General features: G+C 59.2%; 2 protein-coding genes across 2 annotated transcripts in view; one reads left to right on the top strand and one right to left on the bottom strand.

Annotated features, from left to right (window-relative positions):
• Positions 1-18,542, top strand: part of METTL25B (methyltransferase like 25B) — a 158,838-nt gene that overhangs the window by 104,508 nt on the left and 35,788 nt on the right. The gene's annotated exons all lie outside the window — the stretch shown is intronic.
• Positions 1,174-9,929, bottom strand: NES (nestin). The gene is made up of 4 exons (XM_084865406.1): positions 8,992-9,929; positions 7,809-7,933; positions 5,817-5,890; positions 1,174-5,568 (listed from the first exon to the last, which is right to left on the bottom strand). Exons 1-4 carry the CDS (start codon positions 9,775-9,777, stop codon positions 1,706-1,708), a joined length of 4,848 nt encoding a protein of 1,615 aa, XP_084721532.1. The 5' UTR covers positions 9,778-9,929; the 3' UTR covers positions 1,174-1,705.

Genomic DNA, 18,542 nt, shown 5'->3' on the forward strand with positions numbered 1-18,542 from the left:
GGGCAGACGGATCTTGGGCCCCGAGGGCAGGGTGGACTGTGAAATGGGGCCTGAGCGCCCGAGACAGAGACTCCTAGCTGGAGGAGGAGAAAAGGCTGGGCAGAGAGACCAACAGTGGGGTTCTGTCAGGCTCCTCCTGCCCGCCCCGCCTTGGCCAGAGGACACGCGTGGGGGCCAGACCGGCGGAGCCTTCATCCTGTCATCTTTCCCAGGCGCCCGGCCTGTTCCCGGACTCGGATTGTCTCCAAATGCGGAACGTTTGTTTGGCAGCCCCTCTTCCTCCCCCACCAAGGGTATTTGTTCAGAGGTGCCGCCAGATCTCCCTTCCCCGCTGCTCCCAGCCGGGAGGGCTTCTATTTGGGTATCCAGACTTCAAGACCTCAGGCCCCACCCAATCCAGGAACCTCGGGTCCCTCCCTGCCCTACACAGGGACCCGGGAAAGGGGTGGGTGGAGGGAAGCTGTGGCTGTGACCTTCGCCCTCTGTCCACCCCGCCGTCACTCAGCCCCTCGCCCTTCTGCTCAGCCCTGCCCCTTCAGGGTCTCCCCTCCTCCCGTCTGGCCTGCGTGTTTCCTGCTTCAGCACGTGAAAAAAGGAGCTACGAAAAGGTCAAAGCCACAGCCCTCCGGCTTCCCCTGGCCCTCCTCCTGCTTCTCCTGCACTGGGAGGCCCCCCACGCCACCCAGCCCAGCGCCCCTCTGGTGTGGCCAGTCCGAGAATACACACTGACCCGAGGCCACAAGCCCAGCTACAGCGGAGCAGGCCTCCCTCCTCTCACCCCCTCTGGCCCAGCCCGTCCACACAGACATCACAGGCCAGACAGCTGTTTGGGTTTGGGGGCAAAGGGGCTTATTACGCTGGCGGCACTGAGGGGCAGGAGCGGGGAGGACAGGCAGGAGCGGGGGTGGCAAAGTCCCATTCCCTGTAATCAGCCCCGGGGCGGGGGATGACAGCCTGCATGCTCAGGCACTGAGGTCACCTGGATCGGGACCCCCAGCCCTCCCCAGGCTCCTAGCGCTGCTGCCTGCAGCCTTAGTCCGTCTGCACTGCGGGGCCCATGAGGCCTCAGGAACCAGCCCCTCCCCAACACCAGCATCTCCGGATGCTTCCTGGTCTCCCCAGCTCCTGTGCTGGCCCGAGGACCCCCTGAACTGGGGAAGAAAGAGCCAGGCGTGGTAGGAGGACGCGTTACTTTATTCAAGCAGAGAGGGCAGGGCAGTCACACAGGGCAGGGACATGGGGCGTCAGGATACAGGAGCACCCCTCACTGACCGGACAGACATCCCATGAGGGTACAGTGAGGAGGGGCAGGGCTGGTGAAACACCCCCCAGAGGCCACCACAGCCACCTTCTTCTCGGAGGAGCCGCCGGGCCCAGGCCTTTTCCAGCCAAAAGGATGGGAGGAAAGGGGGTGCAAGGAAAAGGGGCCTAGTCCTATAGGGATTCGGCTGGCTTGAACCTCACGGGCCAGGGCAGGCATGGTGTCCCCTCTGCAGGGGCTGAGCGGCTGGTTTTCGTTCCTGGGGCCTCCATTTTCGGAGCAGCAGGTCCCCTTCCCGCACCTCACTTCGCGCTGGCCAGCCCTGAAGGCCTCTTGGGCGGAAACACGGGTTGGGAGGCCATAAGTTAAGGCGCCGGTCCTGAGCAGGGAGGGGCGTGGGGACATGTCCCCCCTCGAGTCCTAAGTGCAGGACGGGTACTGTCTCTAGTCCTCCCCCGAGGACCAGGAGTCCCCGTCGCCTTCCCTCTGGGTGAACTTCAGGAACTGGCCTGGGCCCAGATGGAGAGAAGCCCCGGCCCACGGGGCCTTCAGGGCACTCCCTTCCTCCTCCTCCTCCCCCTCCTCCTCCTCCAAAGGCTCCCCTGGGTCCCCCTCAAGGGCCTCCCGTTTCCCCTGCCCTGCTCCTTCAGACTGCCCCACCCCATTCACCAGCCCCCCATTCACATGCTCCAACTCATCCTTCAAGCTGGGGCCCTGGCCATTGACTGCAGGGGTGTCCTCCTCCGTCCCGCTGAGGGTCCCCAGAGGGCCTGGAACTTGGTCCTCCCCCTCCGAGGGAGCATCCTCAGACTCCTCCTCGGAGCCAGAGGGCTCCGTGCTGTCTGGGGACTCAGTCTCCTGGGCAGTCATAGGGGGGTCAGCGGCTGCACCCCTCCAGCCATCATCCCAGGGGATGCTGGCATCCACAGCCTCAGACCCCAGGAGGTCCTCCCTCTGAGGGCTGCTCATGGCAGGAAGGCTGTCCACTGAGGGCCCTGGCCCCCACTGCCCGCCCGCTGGCTCCTTCTGCTCCTCTTCCTCCTCCTCCTCTCCATCCTCCCCACTCTCTTCCTCATCTGCAAACCCATCAGACTCCCCATCCTGACCCCAGGCTGCAGGCTCCAGGGGCACCTGGGATACCTGGCCCAGAGGTTCCATCAGTTCCCCGGGGTCCCCATGAAGGACAGAAGCCTCAGTCCCCACATTGTCCTCAAATTCCTCTGACAGGTCCGAGTCCTGGCCACATTCCTCCTCCTCATCTCCCCCTCCCTCCTCCTCATCTCCCCTTTCCTCCCCCTCCTCCCCCTCCTCCTCCTCCTTCTCTTCTTCCTCCTCCTCTTCCTCTTCCTCCTCTGAGTGGGCCCCATGGCCCTCAGGGGTCAGGACAGCAAAGTCACATCCCTCCTTTCTGGCCTCCCCTTGGGGCGAGGGCCTCTGCCCTGCAGCTAGCTCCCACTGGGACGCGGCCGGGGAGCTGAGGTACAGGGCCAGGGGCGTGGAGTCAGGAAGGGTCTCTCCCAGCTCGTCAGCCTCGCTCTCATCTCTGCTCTCCTCCTCCTCATCTTGGAGGCCCTCGGGGAGTCCCCCAGGACCCAACTGCTCCTTCTCACCCTCCACCTTTCCCAGGGCCTCAGCCCTGCCCTCCAGCCCCCAGCCCGCCTCCTGGTTCCCCTCTGCTAGGGGCTGGGGCCCAGGGGCAGCTTCAGGGATTGGGGTGAGCGACGAGGGCTCAGCGGGCCTTGGGCTGGACGACCCTAGTACTGGTTCTGCGTCCTCCTCAGCTTCCTCTGACCCCGGGAGCCTGGGTTGATGGGTATCACTTGCATCGTGGCACACGGTCTCAGCGGGGAGCACCTCATCTTCTCCGGAGGGGACCTCAGGCTCCAACTCCTCCCCAGCCCCGGGGGACTCCAGGGAGTCGCTGCTCTTCCTGGGCAGCTCTGGCTCCGGAGCAGCTGCCTCCTCTAGGTCCTTCTCAGGCCCCTCCAAGCCCTGCACGCTCTTCGCCTCCAAACTTTCTCCCCCCGGGACTGGCTCCATCACCTCTTCTCTGGCCAGGTGGCCTGGGTCCTCCAACCCTACCATCTTCTGCTCCAGTCCCTGCTCAGCTCCTGAAGCAGACTCACCCATGGCTGCCTCCAACCCCAAGGTGACCTCTGGGGAGGCTCGGCCACCCCCTGGGGCCTTATTCTCATTTTCCAGTCCTGGCTCTATCACCTCTGACACTCCCCAGGGCGCGTGGAGGCCTTGGGCCCCCGAGGTCTCTGGCTGCCCTTCAGGTTTCTGAAGGCCCTCAGCAACCCCCTCCCCACTGGTGCCCTCAGCTGGAGCCCTCTGCTCCTTGGGCTCAGGGCTCCCTGGGTGCCCCTCACCTGTGCTCCAGGCTCCTCCTTCGACAGGCAACTGCGGTTCTCCCTCCTCTGCAGATCCCTCCTTCCCATCACATTCCCTCAGCTCCAGCTCTGCCTCATCCTCATTGTCCGCCTCTGCCCTCCCAGAGGGCGTTTCCTGATCCAGTTCTTGGCCCCCCATCACCGTATCTTCCCACCTTTGCTGATCTGCAGACAGCAGCAGCTCCTGTCCCTCCTCTTCCAGAGACCTCAGCGACTCTTGATTCTCTCCCTTCTCCAAGTTCTCTTCCTCTTCCAGATACTTTTGACTTTCCTTGTCTACCTCTCCCAGAGATCTCACATTTTCTAGGTCCCATTCTCCCAGAGATCTCAATGGTTCTTGGTTCTCCTTTTCTAGGGACTCCACTGACTCCTGGTTCTCTTCCACAGACCCCAGCGATTCTTGAATTTCCTTTTGTAGAGGTTTCATGGTCTCAAGGTTCATTTCTTCCGGAGACCACAATGGCCCTTGAATTTCTGCAGACTTTACTGTTTCCAGATCTTCTCCTGCAGACGTTAGCGGTTCTAGATTCTCTGTTTCTAAACATCTTACTGCCTCTACACACTCTTCGTTTAGGGACCTTAATAACTCTTGATTCTCTTTTTCAAGAGGTCTGACTATCCCCTGGTCTTTTCCAAGAGACTTCAGTGGCTCTGGTTTCTCCTCTCCCAGAGGTCTCGATGTCATTTGGTCTTCTTCCCCTGGAGACTCCAGTGGCTGTTGAGTCTCCTTTTCTAGAGGCATCGGTGTCTCCTGGTCCTCTCCTTCTAGAGGCCTCCGTGGTTCCTGGTTCTCCTTCTCTTGAGAACTCAGGGACTCTTGATTCTCTTCGAGAGACTCCAGAGACTCAGGACTTTCGTTTTCTGGAGTCCTCAGTGTTTTCTGGTCCTGTTCTTCTACAGACATGGGTGGTTCTTGATTCTGCTTTTCTGGAGCGCTCAAGAACTCAAAGTCCTCCTCTTCTAGAGACTGCACTAATTCTCGATTTCCCTTCCCTGGATATAAAAATGTCTCTAGATTATCTCCAAGAGACCTCACTAGTTCTTGATTCTCTTCTTCGAGAGATTGCGATGTCGGCAGGTCCTCTTTTTCTACAGGCTTAAATAGTTCTAGAGTCTCTTTTTCTAGAGTTCCCACTGCCTCCCTGTCCTTTTCTGCTAAAGACGTCAATAGCTCTTGATTCTCCTTCCCTAGAGGTCTCAGTGTCTCTTGGCTCTGTTTTTCCAGAAACACCAGTGGCTCTTGACCCTCCTCTTCCAGAGACTTCAGAGTTTCTTTTTCCAAAGGACCCTGGGAGCCCTGGATTTCCTTCCTGTCCAGGTCCCCCTCTTCTTGCTGTGTTTGCTGCTGCGGGCTGGTTACCACTTTGACCTCTATGGCTATTTCTTTCTCTGCCAGTTCCCCTTCATCTTCCTTCTGAAATTGGCCAGACGCTCTAGTCTCACGGGGTTCTCCATCTTTGCCCTCTAAACTGGGGTGGTCAGGGCTGAGGAGTGGGGCCAAGGAGGCATGGTCCTCAGGGGACTGGCCTGTACTGGCCTTTAGCTGCTGGCCCCCAGGCTGCTCTGGTCCTGGCAGTATGCTGGCAGGGATGGCTACATTGGCTTCAGCCCTCATGGCCTGTGGAGACGGTTGCCGCCCAACCTCTGGCTGGAGCACAGAGAGAGGGGCATCCTGGGCCCTGATCTCTCCATCTGTCACAGGGCAGGGAGCCTGAGCTGGGGGTGGGAGAGGGGTGCTGGCCAAGGTGGGGGTACGAGCCTGGAGGAATTCCTGGCTCTTCAGAAAGGCTGGAACAGGTGTCTGAAGAGTGTCAGGTAAGGGCAAGGAGAGGGGAGTAGGGCTGAGGACAGAGAGCAGAGGTCCCAGACGCTGGCCCTCTGGAGTACCAGGAAAATGAAGCTCCAGCTTGGGGTCTGGAAAGATGGAGGAAAAGAAACGGTGTCAGTATGTACTGGCGGGGGGGGCGGGGGGGGGCACAGAGCAGTTACTATTTCCGACAGGAATGTCCACGGGCCCTATCCTTGCCTCCTACTATATGGGTTGTTGGGAGCCAAGGAGTGGAGACTTAGATTGGCGCCTCTCAGGAAAGGAATTGCTCTGGGGTTTGGAAAGCAGAAAAGGGTACAGTTTGGAGGAGGGGGAGCCTGGCCCCAGCTCTTACCCTGGAAGCTGAAGGAAGCCTTGGACCCGCCACCAGGCATCTGCAGTCGGGAGTTCTCAGCCTCTAGGAGGGTCCTGGGGGGTGAGGGAGGGAAAGCTGGGTCAGCCCTCTGTCCACAGGCCAGCAGGCAAACCAGCCAGAAAAAAATAATATAAGAAAACAAAACCCCTGCGGACTGAAGGGTCCCAGGTTCCATTCCGGTCAGGGGCATGTACCTTGGTTGCGGGCACATCCCCGGTGGGGGGTGTGCAGGAGGCAGCTGATTGATGATTCTCTCTCATCGATCTTTCTAACTCTCTATCCCTCTCTCTTCCTCTCTGTAAAAAATCAACAAAATATATTAAGAAAAAAGAAAACAAAACCCTAACATTGCAGGCTTCCTTTTCATTTTTCGCACTATCACATGAAAGCCACAGGTGGGGTGAGACTTGGCTGTGTACATGAAATCACATAATCACAAGTCCAGACATCACACACTGGGTCACGGAGCATCCCACACATACTTGGGACACACAGATGATGAGCTCACAGACATCAAGCAGATTCCCACACAGCAGGCACAATGTACACCCCCCCTCCACATATAGCTCCCCCTCCTCACCCCTCCCCACCCCGGGCTAATGACCTCATCCTCTGTGTGTGGTGTCCATTCTCATGCTAATGGTGCCATTGTCCCCGCCACCATCTGGAGGGTCTAAGGAGGGGCTTCCCGGGGGAAGTGGGAATTCTCAGGCTGTTCCCATGGGATAGGCTCCCTCCTCCTCCTCTCCCGGGGCCCCAGGAGCTGGTCACAGAAAGAAATAAAAGAATTCATCTAAATCCTTCTCAGGCCTCAACACCCCGGAGGTTAAGCCTTCCCCAGACCCTTCCCCCAGTGATGTGACCAGGGTTAAGGCCCTCATCCTGGGATCTCTAAGTGCTCTGGGTCCCAGGCCTCTCAATGGAGGTCTCTGTGCTCATACCCTTGCCTCAGCACCCCAGGGGGATGGAGGAGGAGAGACCAGTAGGAGATCAGTTCCACAGGTTATGCCGAACACCAGCTCTCAGCTCTTCCTCGTGATCTCTGGTCCAGTTAGTATTGTCTGCAGTCTCACCGCCATCCTTTCCCTCGCAGCATCCTGCCCTCTGAGCTCAGGCAACGACTCCCTTCCTCATCCCTGGCTCCTCACTGACCTTCCTTTCGGGGCCCTGCTTCCCCTCCCCTCCAGAGCCTGCCCTAGGACCCCTGCCTTTGTCTGTCTGTGGACTCTGGGGGCACTGTCTTCATGGCTTGCCTAACCCTGGCCCTCCCAGGGAGCTTAGTACACGAAGCCCTTCATGGTAGCAGAGCCCCTTCCGCAGGCTCCGTCACTGAACCCTCAGCCAGCCGGGTCAGTTTCCGGGAAGAGGCTGTAAGTTTACCCAAGGCCGCACAGCCAGAGAAGCAGCACCCCCTGAGTCTCAGCCTTTCCCCGGGCAGGAAATGTGACTAGCAGAAGGGCTGGGCAGGGCCCAGGGACTAGGATTTGAGAGTAATCAGGCCCCACGACATTCAGGATGGAAGGGGCCTTGGAGGTCATCCAGCCCATCTTCCATCTTCCAGACAAGGAGACTTGCCAGTGCAAGCCAGTGCCACCTACCCACCCCTGCAGGTCCTCCTTTCTGGGGCTGCCCAAGGAACGTACCTCCTTGTTGTGAGAATACACCCAGAGATAGGGCTTTTTCAGCCCCCTGGGGTAAGAATCTGGATGCAGATGCCCCACATGTGCCCAGCCCTCTCTCCTATTCAGCAATATCACCTCTCCTTGGGGGGTTTCTTGGGCACAGGACACTTCTCCAGTCCTGAGCCCATAGGGGGATTCAGTGGGCTCAGGTGGGAAATACGCTGGTGTGAAAGGGATCAGCCTAGCGTCACAGAACCTGGTGGTGGCAGAGCAGCTACCACCCATGGCTCTGGACCCCTTCAGCTGAGGCCCTTCTGCCTCCTCTGGGTGGGCCGGGGTCAACCTGTACCTGTACGTGGCCACCTCCAGGCTGAGGGACATCTTGAGGCGTGCCAGCTGCTGCCGACCTTCCAGGACCTGGGCGATCTGACTCTGTAGGTCCTTTTTCTCCTGCTCCAGGGCCTCCACGGCCAGCTGCAGAGCAAGCCAGAGGCGGTCAGTGAAGGGCAGGGTCCTGCCTGCTGACTAGCCTGCATCCCCCTGGCTGCTGCAGCAGCACCTTCTGCTCCTGACTTCTCTGTGGAGCAGAACCCTGCCTCCCTACCCCACCCCACCCCTGCCCAGAGAGCCCCTTCTGGAGACTCCAGAGGAGCACAGGCCGTTCCCCACGGGGCTCCTTCTCTGAGGATGCTGATTAAACGATTGCACATGCTGCTCAGAACTCAACTGCCACAGGAAGGGGGACATGAGGGAGGGGAGGAGATGGCTATGGAGAGGAGGAGAGGGGAGTGGGAGGAGAAGCAGAAGGAAAATCGATTAATCAAGAAGCCTGGAGCCCGAAGCCCTGGGAGCTAAAACTGCCCCAGGCCCAATCACTGTCTTTTGCTCCTCGCCCCTACCCCCTCTGCTTCCCACACGTTCTGGAATCTGTCTCCTCTGAGAGGAGGGCTGGGGAGGTGGCCGTGGGGAGACCTCTGTCTGGCCCAGGAGGGGAGCTGTTTTCTCCACGGCTGGTGCCTCGTGAGGGGGAGCAGCTGTCCCAGGCTTCTGGAATGTGCACGGGGAGTTAAGAAGCCAGGACATGGGACAAAGGCTGCTGGCTGGTCCCTCATTCAGGGCCCCTCACCTCCACCTGTCAGTCAGGGGGCGGGGGCGGTTAGGAACTTTGAAGATTCTGAGCAGCAGGACACGAGGCTCAGCAGCACTGAGAAGGAACGTCCTGGGCATCTTGCCAGTGGCAGGGGAGTCCAGGGAGGGGCCCAGAGGCCATCAGAGTGGGGAGATGCTACACCCGTCTTGGGCTGTCTGCCCTTCCAGGCGGTCTGGTTTGAGAGGCTCGGACCCCTACCATTTCCTCCCTATTCTAGCGGGAGTTGAAAGTCTAAGCTAAGGCCTCTGGCACCAGCTATGAGTCTTCTAAGAAGTGGTCCCTGAATGGGCAGCCACCCCCACCCACTCCCTTCCCCAGAAGGTCTCTGAGTCCCCAGGGGATTTTTCGAAGCCTCTTTTCGCCCAGGCGCCCCCCTCCTCACCTGGAACTTCTCAGCGGCCCTCAGTTGCTCCTGCCAGCGGCCCTCCAGCCTCTGCTCCAGGGCTGCCCTGCGCTCCTGGAGGCCGCCGCGCTCGGCCTGCAGCTGCTGCAGCTCCAGGTGCCCCCGGCGGGCGCCCTGCACCGCGTGCCCCAGCCTCTGGCGGGCCTCGCCCAGCGCCGCCTCCATGCGCTCCACGCGCTCCTGGTAGCCGCGCACGGCCCCGCGCCACGCCTCGCCCAGCAGCCGCGCCAGCTCCTCCACCTCCGGGCCGGGCGCCGCCGGGGGCGCGCGGGGCGGGCGCGGGGGCCCGGCGGCGGCCGCCGTGGGCACGGCCAGGCCCGCGCGCTCCTCCTCGTGCTCGGCGCGCAGGGCCTCCAGCTCGCGCTCCAGCGCGGCCGCCCGGCCGCTCAGCCAGGCCCGCGCGCCCTCCTCCGCCTCCGCCGCGCGCCGGCTGCGGGCCAGCTCCTCGGCCGCCCGCTCGCGGGCCCGGCGCTGCTGCCGGCACCGGCCCGCCGCGCCCTCCGCCTCCCGCGCCAGCCCGTCGCGCGCCACCTCGGCCGCGTGCCTCTCCCGCCAGCGCTGGTCCACGAGGGCCCGCAGCGCCGCCAGCTCGCCGTCGGCGCGGGCCCGCCACGAGGCGTCCCCGGCCCGCGCGCGGAGGCCCACGAGCTCGGCGCTGAGCAGCTCGTGCTGCTCCTCCAGCGCCTTCACCCGGGCCAGGTAGGCCTCCAGGCGGCGGTTGAGCTCCCACATCTGGAAGGATTCCGCCCCCAGGCAGCCCTCCATCCTGCACGTCGGACCCGCCGGAGATGGAGAGACGCGGGGCACCGGGAGAAGCCGGCGGCTCTGAGCCCTTTGGGAGGAAAGGGAAAAGGAGACGGATGGGGACCAGGACAGGACGGGGCGAGGAGCGGCTGCAGCGGCTGGGAGTGGGGAGTCGGAGCGCGGCTATTCATACTCCCGCCGGTCCGGCCGGGGCGGGGGCGGGGCCCAGGCCTTAACCCCTTCAGGGCCTCCTCCGTCTGTCCCTGCGGCCGGCTGTGCCAGATGGAAAGTGGAACTTACTTACTTTCTTTCTTTCTTTCTTTCTTTCTTTCTTTCTTTCTTTCTTTCTTTCTTTCTTTCTTTCTTTCTTTCTTTCTTTCTTTCTTTCTTTCTTCCTTCCTTCCTTCCTTCCTTCCTTCCTTCCTTCCTTCCTTCCGGCTGTGCCAGATGGAAAGTGGAACTTTCTTTCTTTCTTTCTTTCTTTCTTTCTTTCTTTCTTTCTTTCTTTCTTTCTTTCTTCCTTCCTTCCTTCCTTCCTTCCTTCCTTCCTTCCTTCCTTCCTTCCTCCCTTCCTTCCTTCTTCTTCTTCTTCTTCTTTAATGGGACTTTTAAAGGAAAAGCCATGCCTGGAGAATCTGGTCCCAGGGTGGTGGCTATCTGAGGGAGGAGGCCGTGAGGAAGGGTCATCACCACTGATAAAAGTAGATTATGGCCCCACTGGTTTGGCTCAGTGGATATTGGGTCAGCCTGTGGACTGAAAGGGTCCCAGGTTCGATTCCGGTCAAGGGCATGTACCTTGGTTGGGGGCACATCACCAGTGGAGGGTGTACAGGAGACAGCTGATTGATGTTTCTCTCTCATCAATATTTCTAACTTTCCCTCTCCCTCTCTGTAAAAAATCAATAAAATATATTTTTAAAAAATAAGATAGATTATGCACAGAACTAGCGGTCCAGGAGGTGCCAGGGCATTGGGGCCTGGGAGGGGATTCCAGTCTCAGTTACTCAGCTCACCCAAGAACGGTATCACTTACTGAATTCCTCTAAGACTCCGTTTCTTCATCCATAAAATGGGAGCAATGATGGAAATCCCATGGTTTTTTTTTTGTGTGTGTGTGTGTGTGTGTTTTGTAATTGCAAATGGGCCCCCGCCCCACCCCAAAATACTAGAAGGCAAAATTGCAAAGAGAGTCAGAGAGACACTGCCTGGGGGAAAAGAACAGACACGTTGTAGTGGGAGACTGCAAATGTACACACACCCCATTGCCTCTGTGTCGTCAGAAAATAGAAAGGCAGGTGAAAGGGTACTTTCCCCATGACTCACCTCCAGCTTCCTACTGCTCTTCCACAAAACCCAGGCTCACGTTGCTTCGTCCAGGCCTCCCCGTTTCAGGGAAGGGAGCCACATCCTGGCCTAGGTGTCTGGGACTTTTGGGCAGAGGACGCCCCCTGGTGGCCTACTGGCCTGGCCGAGAAGAGGAAGCAGAAGAAGCGGTGGTTCTGCCCTTTATCACAACCGCCCAGATTGAGCGTTTGTGGTGACGTCCCAAACCACGCTCTGACGATTTTACTTACATTGTCTGACTTAGTCCTTCACATTTCCCTTTGATGCTTCCACATTTCAGGAAGCAGAGAGCTCAGCGAGGGTGGGAGTCGTTGGGAAGGCCTCTGGGGAGGAGGGGGCCTCCTCCTGGGGAGTGAGAGACTGTGGGACTTGGGACATGCAGAGTAAAGGGAAGCAGGGCCAAGGAGGAGAGTCAGGGATAATGAAACCGGGGATCTCAGGGAAGGAATTCTGCTCCCATAAACCCAGCTGAGTGCTGCAGTGTTAATCAGCACCTACTACGTGTCAGCATTCAGTCCCAGCCCTGGGGGAGCTGGGTGATGTGACAGCAACAGTGATGGGTGCTCGTCTGTAATACTATCAACAACAAAAAAGAATATTAAGCCTGCCGGCTTGGTTTAGTAGTTGCATGTCTTCCTATGAACCAGAAGGGTCACAGTTCAATTCTTGGTCAGGACACATGCCCGGGTTGCGGGCTTAATCCACAGTGTGGGGCATGCAGGAGGCAGCTGATCAATGATGCTCTCTCACCATTGATGTTTCTTTCTCTCTCCATCTCCCTTTCTCTCTGAAATCAATAAAAACATATTTTAATAATAATAATAAAAAACAACCCATGAGCCCTAACCGGTTTGGCTCAGTGATAGAGCGTCGGCCTGCGGACTGAAGGGTCCCAGATTCGATTCTGGTCAAGGGCATGTACCTTGGTTGCGGGCACATCCCCAGTGGGGGGCGAGGGGTGTGTGTGCAAGAGGCAGCTGATCGATGATTCTCTCTCATCGATGTTTCTAACTCTCTATCCCTCTCTCTTCCTCAATAAAATATATATTTTTTTAAAAAATCAATAAAATATATATATATTTTTTTTTTTTTAAAAAATGAGGCCCTGCCTGGGGGCCAGCAGGCACTCCTCGGCCAGGCCTCCTCTCCTCCCCCAGCACTTGCACTGGGTCACTGGGGTTTTGTGAGTCCTTGGCTGCACTCCGGTGTCTCTGGGCCCAGGACATGTGGGTCATGTGACACAACAGCAGTGGATACAAAGTTCAGTAGATGTCCCCAGAGATATCCATGAGCAAGCCGAGGAGGGCCCTGGGCTGTCTCACTGGGTTCTGTCCTTGGTCATGACTGTTATAATGTGTTTTTGGTGTGTGTGTGTATTTTTTTTTTTTAATTTAAAAATATTTTCATTGATTTCAGAGAGGAAGGGATGGGGAGAGAGACAGAAACATCCATGATGAGAGACTCATTGATCTGCTGCCTCCGGCACGCCCCCTACTGGGGATTGAGCCTGCAACGCAGGCATGTGCCCTGGCGGAGAACTGCCCGGTTTTTAAACCTTTCACAATCTGCAGTGTGTTCGTTCAGCAAAACTTCGTTCGTTCAGCACGTCAGATGAGGCTCGAGGCCAGAGTGTTGCGAAGGAAAGCAGCTGCAGGAAACATGCACAGCAGATGTGTTTCTGAAGCATTCCAAACCCTGCACAACAACGTGGTTTTTGGAGATGCGTGCAAAATATTGTTGAAAAACAAAATAATGACAACAATCACAGAGCACTGTGATTCTGTCTGGGGAGGAGGAGGAGAGGCAAGGGTGCTGGAGTGGCACTCCTCTGTGTGTGATATAATTCTTTATTGATAAAGGACGTGGAGTATCAGAAAATAAATTCATAGGCTGGGGCATCTTAAGGGTCTGAAGAGTTCTAGGGTGGAAGGGCCCAGACTTTCCTTACGTGGACCCAGGAAACGGAACCAGGGTGAGGGGTGGAGAGGATGGGGCCCAGAGGCCAGCCCAGAGGAGACAGTTGTAAGACTTGCCTCGGGACAGAGCAGGTTGCCCCCGGGTGGAGGGCATGTGCTGTCACTGGAGCCCAGGCCGGCTGCCCGCTCCAGGCTGACTCCTTTTTGGAGCCGTCCGAGTGGCTTCTTCAGTCCTGGGGACTCCAACAGTTTAGGAGTGAAGAGCACATCTTGACCCCAGGGTCTGTCCCTCTCTGTCCTCCCCAGGGCTGCAGCCCCTGCTCTGAATCACTGCCAGAGGGTTCTTTGGGCCAAAACAAGAGGCCTGGGAATCAATTCCAGAAAGAACTTGCTTGCATTGTGGGATCAAAGAGAAGTGGAGTGGGATGAGGGGGAAGAAGAGGCAGTGTGCTCTCTCTCACCAGCCCCTCCCTGCTCTAGTAACAGTGGGACCCAGGACGGAGGCTGGGGCCAAGGAGGCAGACCTATCTGCCCCAGCCTGGGCCATCGAAGGGCCTTTTATTGGCTGCGATGTCTCCAGAAGGCACTAGGTGGAGCCAGGACACCAGGACACCAGGACACCTCCGCCTCACCTATCGGATTGGGGAGTCAAGCTGTTTTCCTGCGGGGAGTCCAGGGTCGGGGGGAGGGAATGTGAGGAGGGAATGTGAGGAGGATTCGAGGCAAGGAAAGTCTGAGGAGACTGGAAGAAGGGGATCTGTGTGGGGGAGGAGGGAAGGGGTGCCCAGGATAGCTGGGGGGAAGGGGTGGTAAATTTATCTTCTGAGCTGGTGGCATTAAAAATAACCAGAGCCCTGAGTAACCCAAGCTCCCGGCTTTCTATGTTGGGGTGGCGGCCATCCGTGGGGACTAGGAGAGCCGAGTGATGGGGAAGCAGAGGGTGGGACTCCAGTGGCCCCCCTCCCCCCTTCTCTCCCCTCCTCCCTCCTGCCTGGGGCTAGTGCATCAGGGCCTGGGCCTGCGGGTGGGCTGGCTGGAGAGAGGGGTCCAGGAGGGGAGGAGGAGGGAGCGGGAGCCAGGCTGGAACAATGCTGGCCTCCAGCCAGGCGACTGGGGAGAGAGGAGGGGAGGGAGAGAATGAGGGGCGGAGAGAAGAACAAGAAAGGAAAGGTGACAGAGCCGGGGAAAGCGCCCCCCTTGGTCCACACTCTCCTCCCCTTTCCGGTCCCTGAAGCCTACTGAGGAAAGGGGCCTCTCTCCTGGGTTCAGTCCTCCTGAGGACCTAACGCTGCAGCAGGAGGCAGCGAGTCAGCCCTCAGGGAGGACTTCCCGGAGGGAGGAGAGGACGGGGACCATGGGAAGGTCGTGGCAGGGGGGTTCCCTCCTTCCCTGCTGAGTCCTCGGACTCTCTCGGGGTTGCAGTACATGCTCTTGCCCTGAGACAGGCTGCCAGACGGGATGACCTCACCCTCCTGTCTGTGTTCCCGCGGCTCGCTCCCTGGCTGGCTTCTGGGTCCAGCCCTGATGACGGGACAATTACAGGAAAGTTTCGCTGAAAGATTTAGCCTCTGTGCACAGCGATGAGGAAAGGGGCTGGCCCGGAAGCCGAGCAGCCCGACGGCAGAGGCTGGCGGTGGTGAGAGAGGGCCCCCGTGGACGCCGGGTCCCACAGGGCTGGCCTAGCAGGCCCTGTCCCGGCTCTGGACGGAGCAGAGGTGTGGGGGGCGACATGCCTGGCACATGACAGGAGCTCTGTGACTGCTGACTCTTTCCTCGCTGGACGGGAGGACGGATGAGGGCTCTGTGTCAGGGACTGCGCTGGTCCCGCCCGGCTCACCACAGTGTTTGGCACATAACCAGTGCTCCCTCAGTGTTAGTCAGGGGAATAAAAGCTGCCCCCCTGCCGAAGCCGGTTTGGCTCAGTGGATAGTGTTGGCCTGCGGACTGAAAGGTCCCAGGTTTGATTCCGGTCAAGGGCATGTACCTTGGTTGCGGGCACATCCCCGGTAGGGGGTGTGCAGGAGGCAGCAGATCGATGTTCCTCTCTCATCGATGTTTCTGACTATCGCTCTCCCCTCTTCTCTGTAAAAAGTCAATAAAATATATTTATATATTAAAAAAAAAAGCTGCCCCTCTGCCCAGGGCCAGGTCCCGCCTTTATAGGCCCCCGAAAGCCGTGAGGACGCCTGTGCCCAGGGTGGCCAGGAAGGCAGTGACCCGGCCTTGGTTCTCCTTCTACGCGGACTCATATAGCTGACGTGGGTGCGGGGCTAGGTGAAGGCTCTGGCAGGGGTGGGGACGTCTGGCCCACAGGCCCCCACGTAAGGTCTGCGGAATCACGTGGTCTGGCCCTGCCGAGGCACTAGGGGTGAGTTCATTAAATGTTTGACCAAATATAGCAGGCTCATTTTTAAGCGGATAATTCTGTATGGCCCAAGCATGATGCTATAAATATCCAGGTGGCCCCGGGCAGAAATAAGGTTCCCCACCCCTGCAAAGAATTTCCTTCCGTGTTCCTCCCCGCTGGGTGCAGGCTCCCGGGCCTTAGGCCCCTGCTGAAACCTTAGCCCCTCATCCCCACCTGAACCTGGAGCGCCCGCACCTGTTCCGGCCTCAGAATGAGAGGGCCAGCGGGGCCCAGGCTCGGCCCACTCCGGGCTGAGGGATGGAGCTAGTCGATGGGAGAACTAACATTTCTCTCCACAGCGATGGATGGTGAACCTGCTGCCCTTGCTGGGCTGGAGGGATCCAGCTGACAGTCATGTGACCATGCCGGTTTGTGGGGAACTCAGGCAGCCCTGTCATGTCACCAGTGAGTTCTCTGTCCCTGACACCTCAGTGACACCCCGCCCCCAGGCAAGCCACGCCCTTTGGTGGGCCTAAGTTTCCTCGGGAACGAAGGAGAGGGATGATCCCTGAGGGCCCTTTCTCTGGGGACCCTGTCCTCTGGCCTCAGGATTCCCATCCCTGGGATGGCCAGAAGGAGGCTCATCGCTGAGAACGGGCTAGGCCGCTCCAGCCGAGGTCACCTGCTTGGATCCAGCCCGGCTCGTCACCCTTGCTCACTCCCAGGGGTGGAGGTAGGCGCTGAGGTCTGAGTCCTCCTCCTCTGGGCACCCCCAGGTCCCCCCTGATGGCTGCCAGGGCTGCCCTTCGTTCTGCCTTTGGACCTTCGCTGCTCCTTGCATGTGGCCGGAGCCCTGGCCGGCCCTGCGAGTGGCTGGGAGAGCCTGGCCAGCCCCACGGCAGGCGGGGACAGGAACGAGGAGCGGCCTGAGTCTCTGGGCCACCGGGCAGGGGCAGAGGTCAGGCAGCCGCGGGGAAGCAGAAGAATGGAGGAGCTGGCCTTTCAAAGTCCCTTTGCATCCGAGGGGCCACTGCCTGCAGCTCCGGGGGATGGGAAAGGGACCAGAATGCCCTGGGAAATGAACGATGGCTCCAGAGGAGTCCATAGGCTGGGGTTAAGTGGGGTCAGCCCTGTGTTCCCCTCCCCCTTCAGTGGGAGCCAGGGGCAGGCTGGGAGGGCAGAGGGGGCAGGCCACGCAGACCGATGGGAAACAAATGGAAAGCCAAGGGACGGACATCACCTCCGAGAATGGATCCTCGGTGGGGATGGGCTGGGCCAGGGGCTCGGTAGGGCCCAGTGTCCCTGGAAGAGAAGGGGCTGGAGACTTCCGGGGACTGGAGCGCCTCAGGGCCCCTCTGGGAGATACAAGGCCCTGGGAGGCAGGGGAGGGAGGCGGGGGACCAAGGCCACGGCAAGGGGTGTGCCAGGGGCTGAGGAGGTGGTGCTGACCGGGAGAGACGTGAGGAAGGAGAAGGCCTCGGTGGGTCTCCAGGAAGGGCCCTGGCAGCCCGGGTAGGGGCGGGGGTGCTGCTGGCCTGCCAGGTTTCTGCCACCGCCTGGGAAGAGCCCAGCCCAGAGATCCTTATCCGCGGCAGAAACAGAACTGGTTTCTCTACTGGCAGCTGGCAGTGCCAAGGGGCCGGGGGCAGGAAGGAGCCAAGAGGTCAGGAGGGCAGTGGCAGGCTGGAGGAGAGGGAGGAGGACCCCGCGGGGGACCCTGACCGGCACTCAGACCATAGTCTCTGTGGCCACTGCTGGGGCCACCGGAGGCGCTGTGTTGGAGTCTTAGTTGCACATGACTGATTCGCTTTCCTGACTGATTGATTTCAGAGAGAGGACGAGAGAGAGATTTGCTGTTCCATCCACTAATGCTTTCATTGGTTGATTCTTACATGTGCCCTGACTGGGGATCAAACCCACAACTCTGGCGCCTTGGGAGGGTGCTCTGACTCACTCTCTATATGGACTAAGTGACTGCCCCCGCCCCCCAGGTCCCTCCTGTCCCTCCACGCTGTCCCCCATCTTTCTCAGGTGTGGCTGGCCCAGCCAGGAGAAATACCTGGTTGGACGCCGCTCCTCCTCCCCTCCCCTCCTCCCCATTCCCCCCTGAGGCTCTCCCCATCCCCCACTAACTCTGGGAGGCTGCGGAGGTCACCGCGGGGAGGGAAATGGAAGCCAATGAGAGGTGAGGGACCCTGGAGGACCGGCTCAGAGCCCGCTCCCTTTCACCGCCGCCAGTCCCTCCCCCTCCCACCACAAAGGGCCTGGCGGTCCCATCCATCTTGTGCCTGTGGAGGTCCTCGGGCAGCCTTTTGTAGGGACCTGGGGTCAGAGGGCCTGACCGGCAGACCCCCTCTCCTCTGACCCCACACCCCTGGGGCCCTTTCTTCCCCCTCCTCCACTCCTCTCTGGTCTGGGTCTCCTCCCCCTCCCTCCCTCCCTCCCTCCCTCTCTCTCCCCTGTCTCCTTCCCCATCTCTCCCTCTCTCTCGCCCTGTCTCTGCCCGGCCCTCCCATGTGGGTCCCTGTGACTTGGCTCTCGGTCCACATACACAGAGGCATGGAATTGCCCGTGGGTTCTGGAAGCTTCACAGCCCTCTGGGCCCCGGGCTCCCCCTAGGCTTTCTCTCCTCAGGTCTCAGCTACGCCCTGAATTTCTGGGGTTTTGTTTGTTTGTTTTCCGGATACACCTTTAAATTTAATGTTACTTGAATTTCACAAAAGGAAAAGAGAAGTCGATGGAATGGCTGAATTCATATCACTATTTCCTCTAGACAAGAGATACTTCCCCTACAATATCCCTTCCAGATTAAAAACAAACAAACAAAACAAAACCCGAGAACATTAAAGGTTGAAGCCATTGTGATTTTTCCCGAGGACATGCTTTCCTTTCTGTCTGTGCGGACTGACTGCTCGCGGTGAAGGGTGAGTTCGTTGGCCCAGCCACACGGGCATGGACACGCAGTTCTGACGATGCGGAAGCCCTTCTGTACCAGTTAGAATGTCAGCCCCTGGACTCTCCCCAGGGCTCCCCCTCTCCCCTGGCCGCCCCATCCCACCGCCAGAACCAACCCCAACCCCCCTCTCCCCGGGACCCTGAGCTACAGGGGAAAGGGGACTCTGGTGCCGCTCCCAGTGCCTTCGTTTCCCTCTGTTGTGTGTCATGGCCATCGGGTGAGG

Source organism: Pipistrellus hanaki, assembly GCF_964339955.1.
Source record: "Pipistrellus hanaki genome assembly, chromosome: 18".
Lineage (NCBI taxonomy): Eukaryota > Metazoa > Chordata > Mammalia > Chiroptera > Vespertilionidae > Pipistrellus > Pipistrellus hanaki.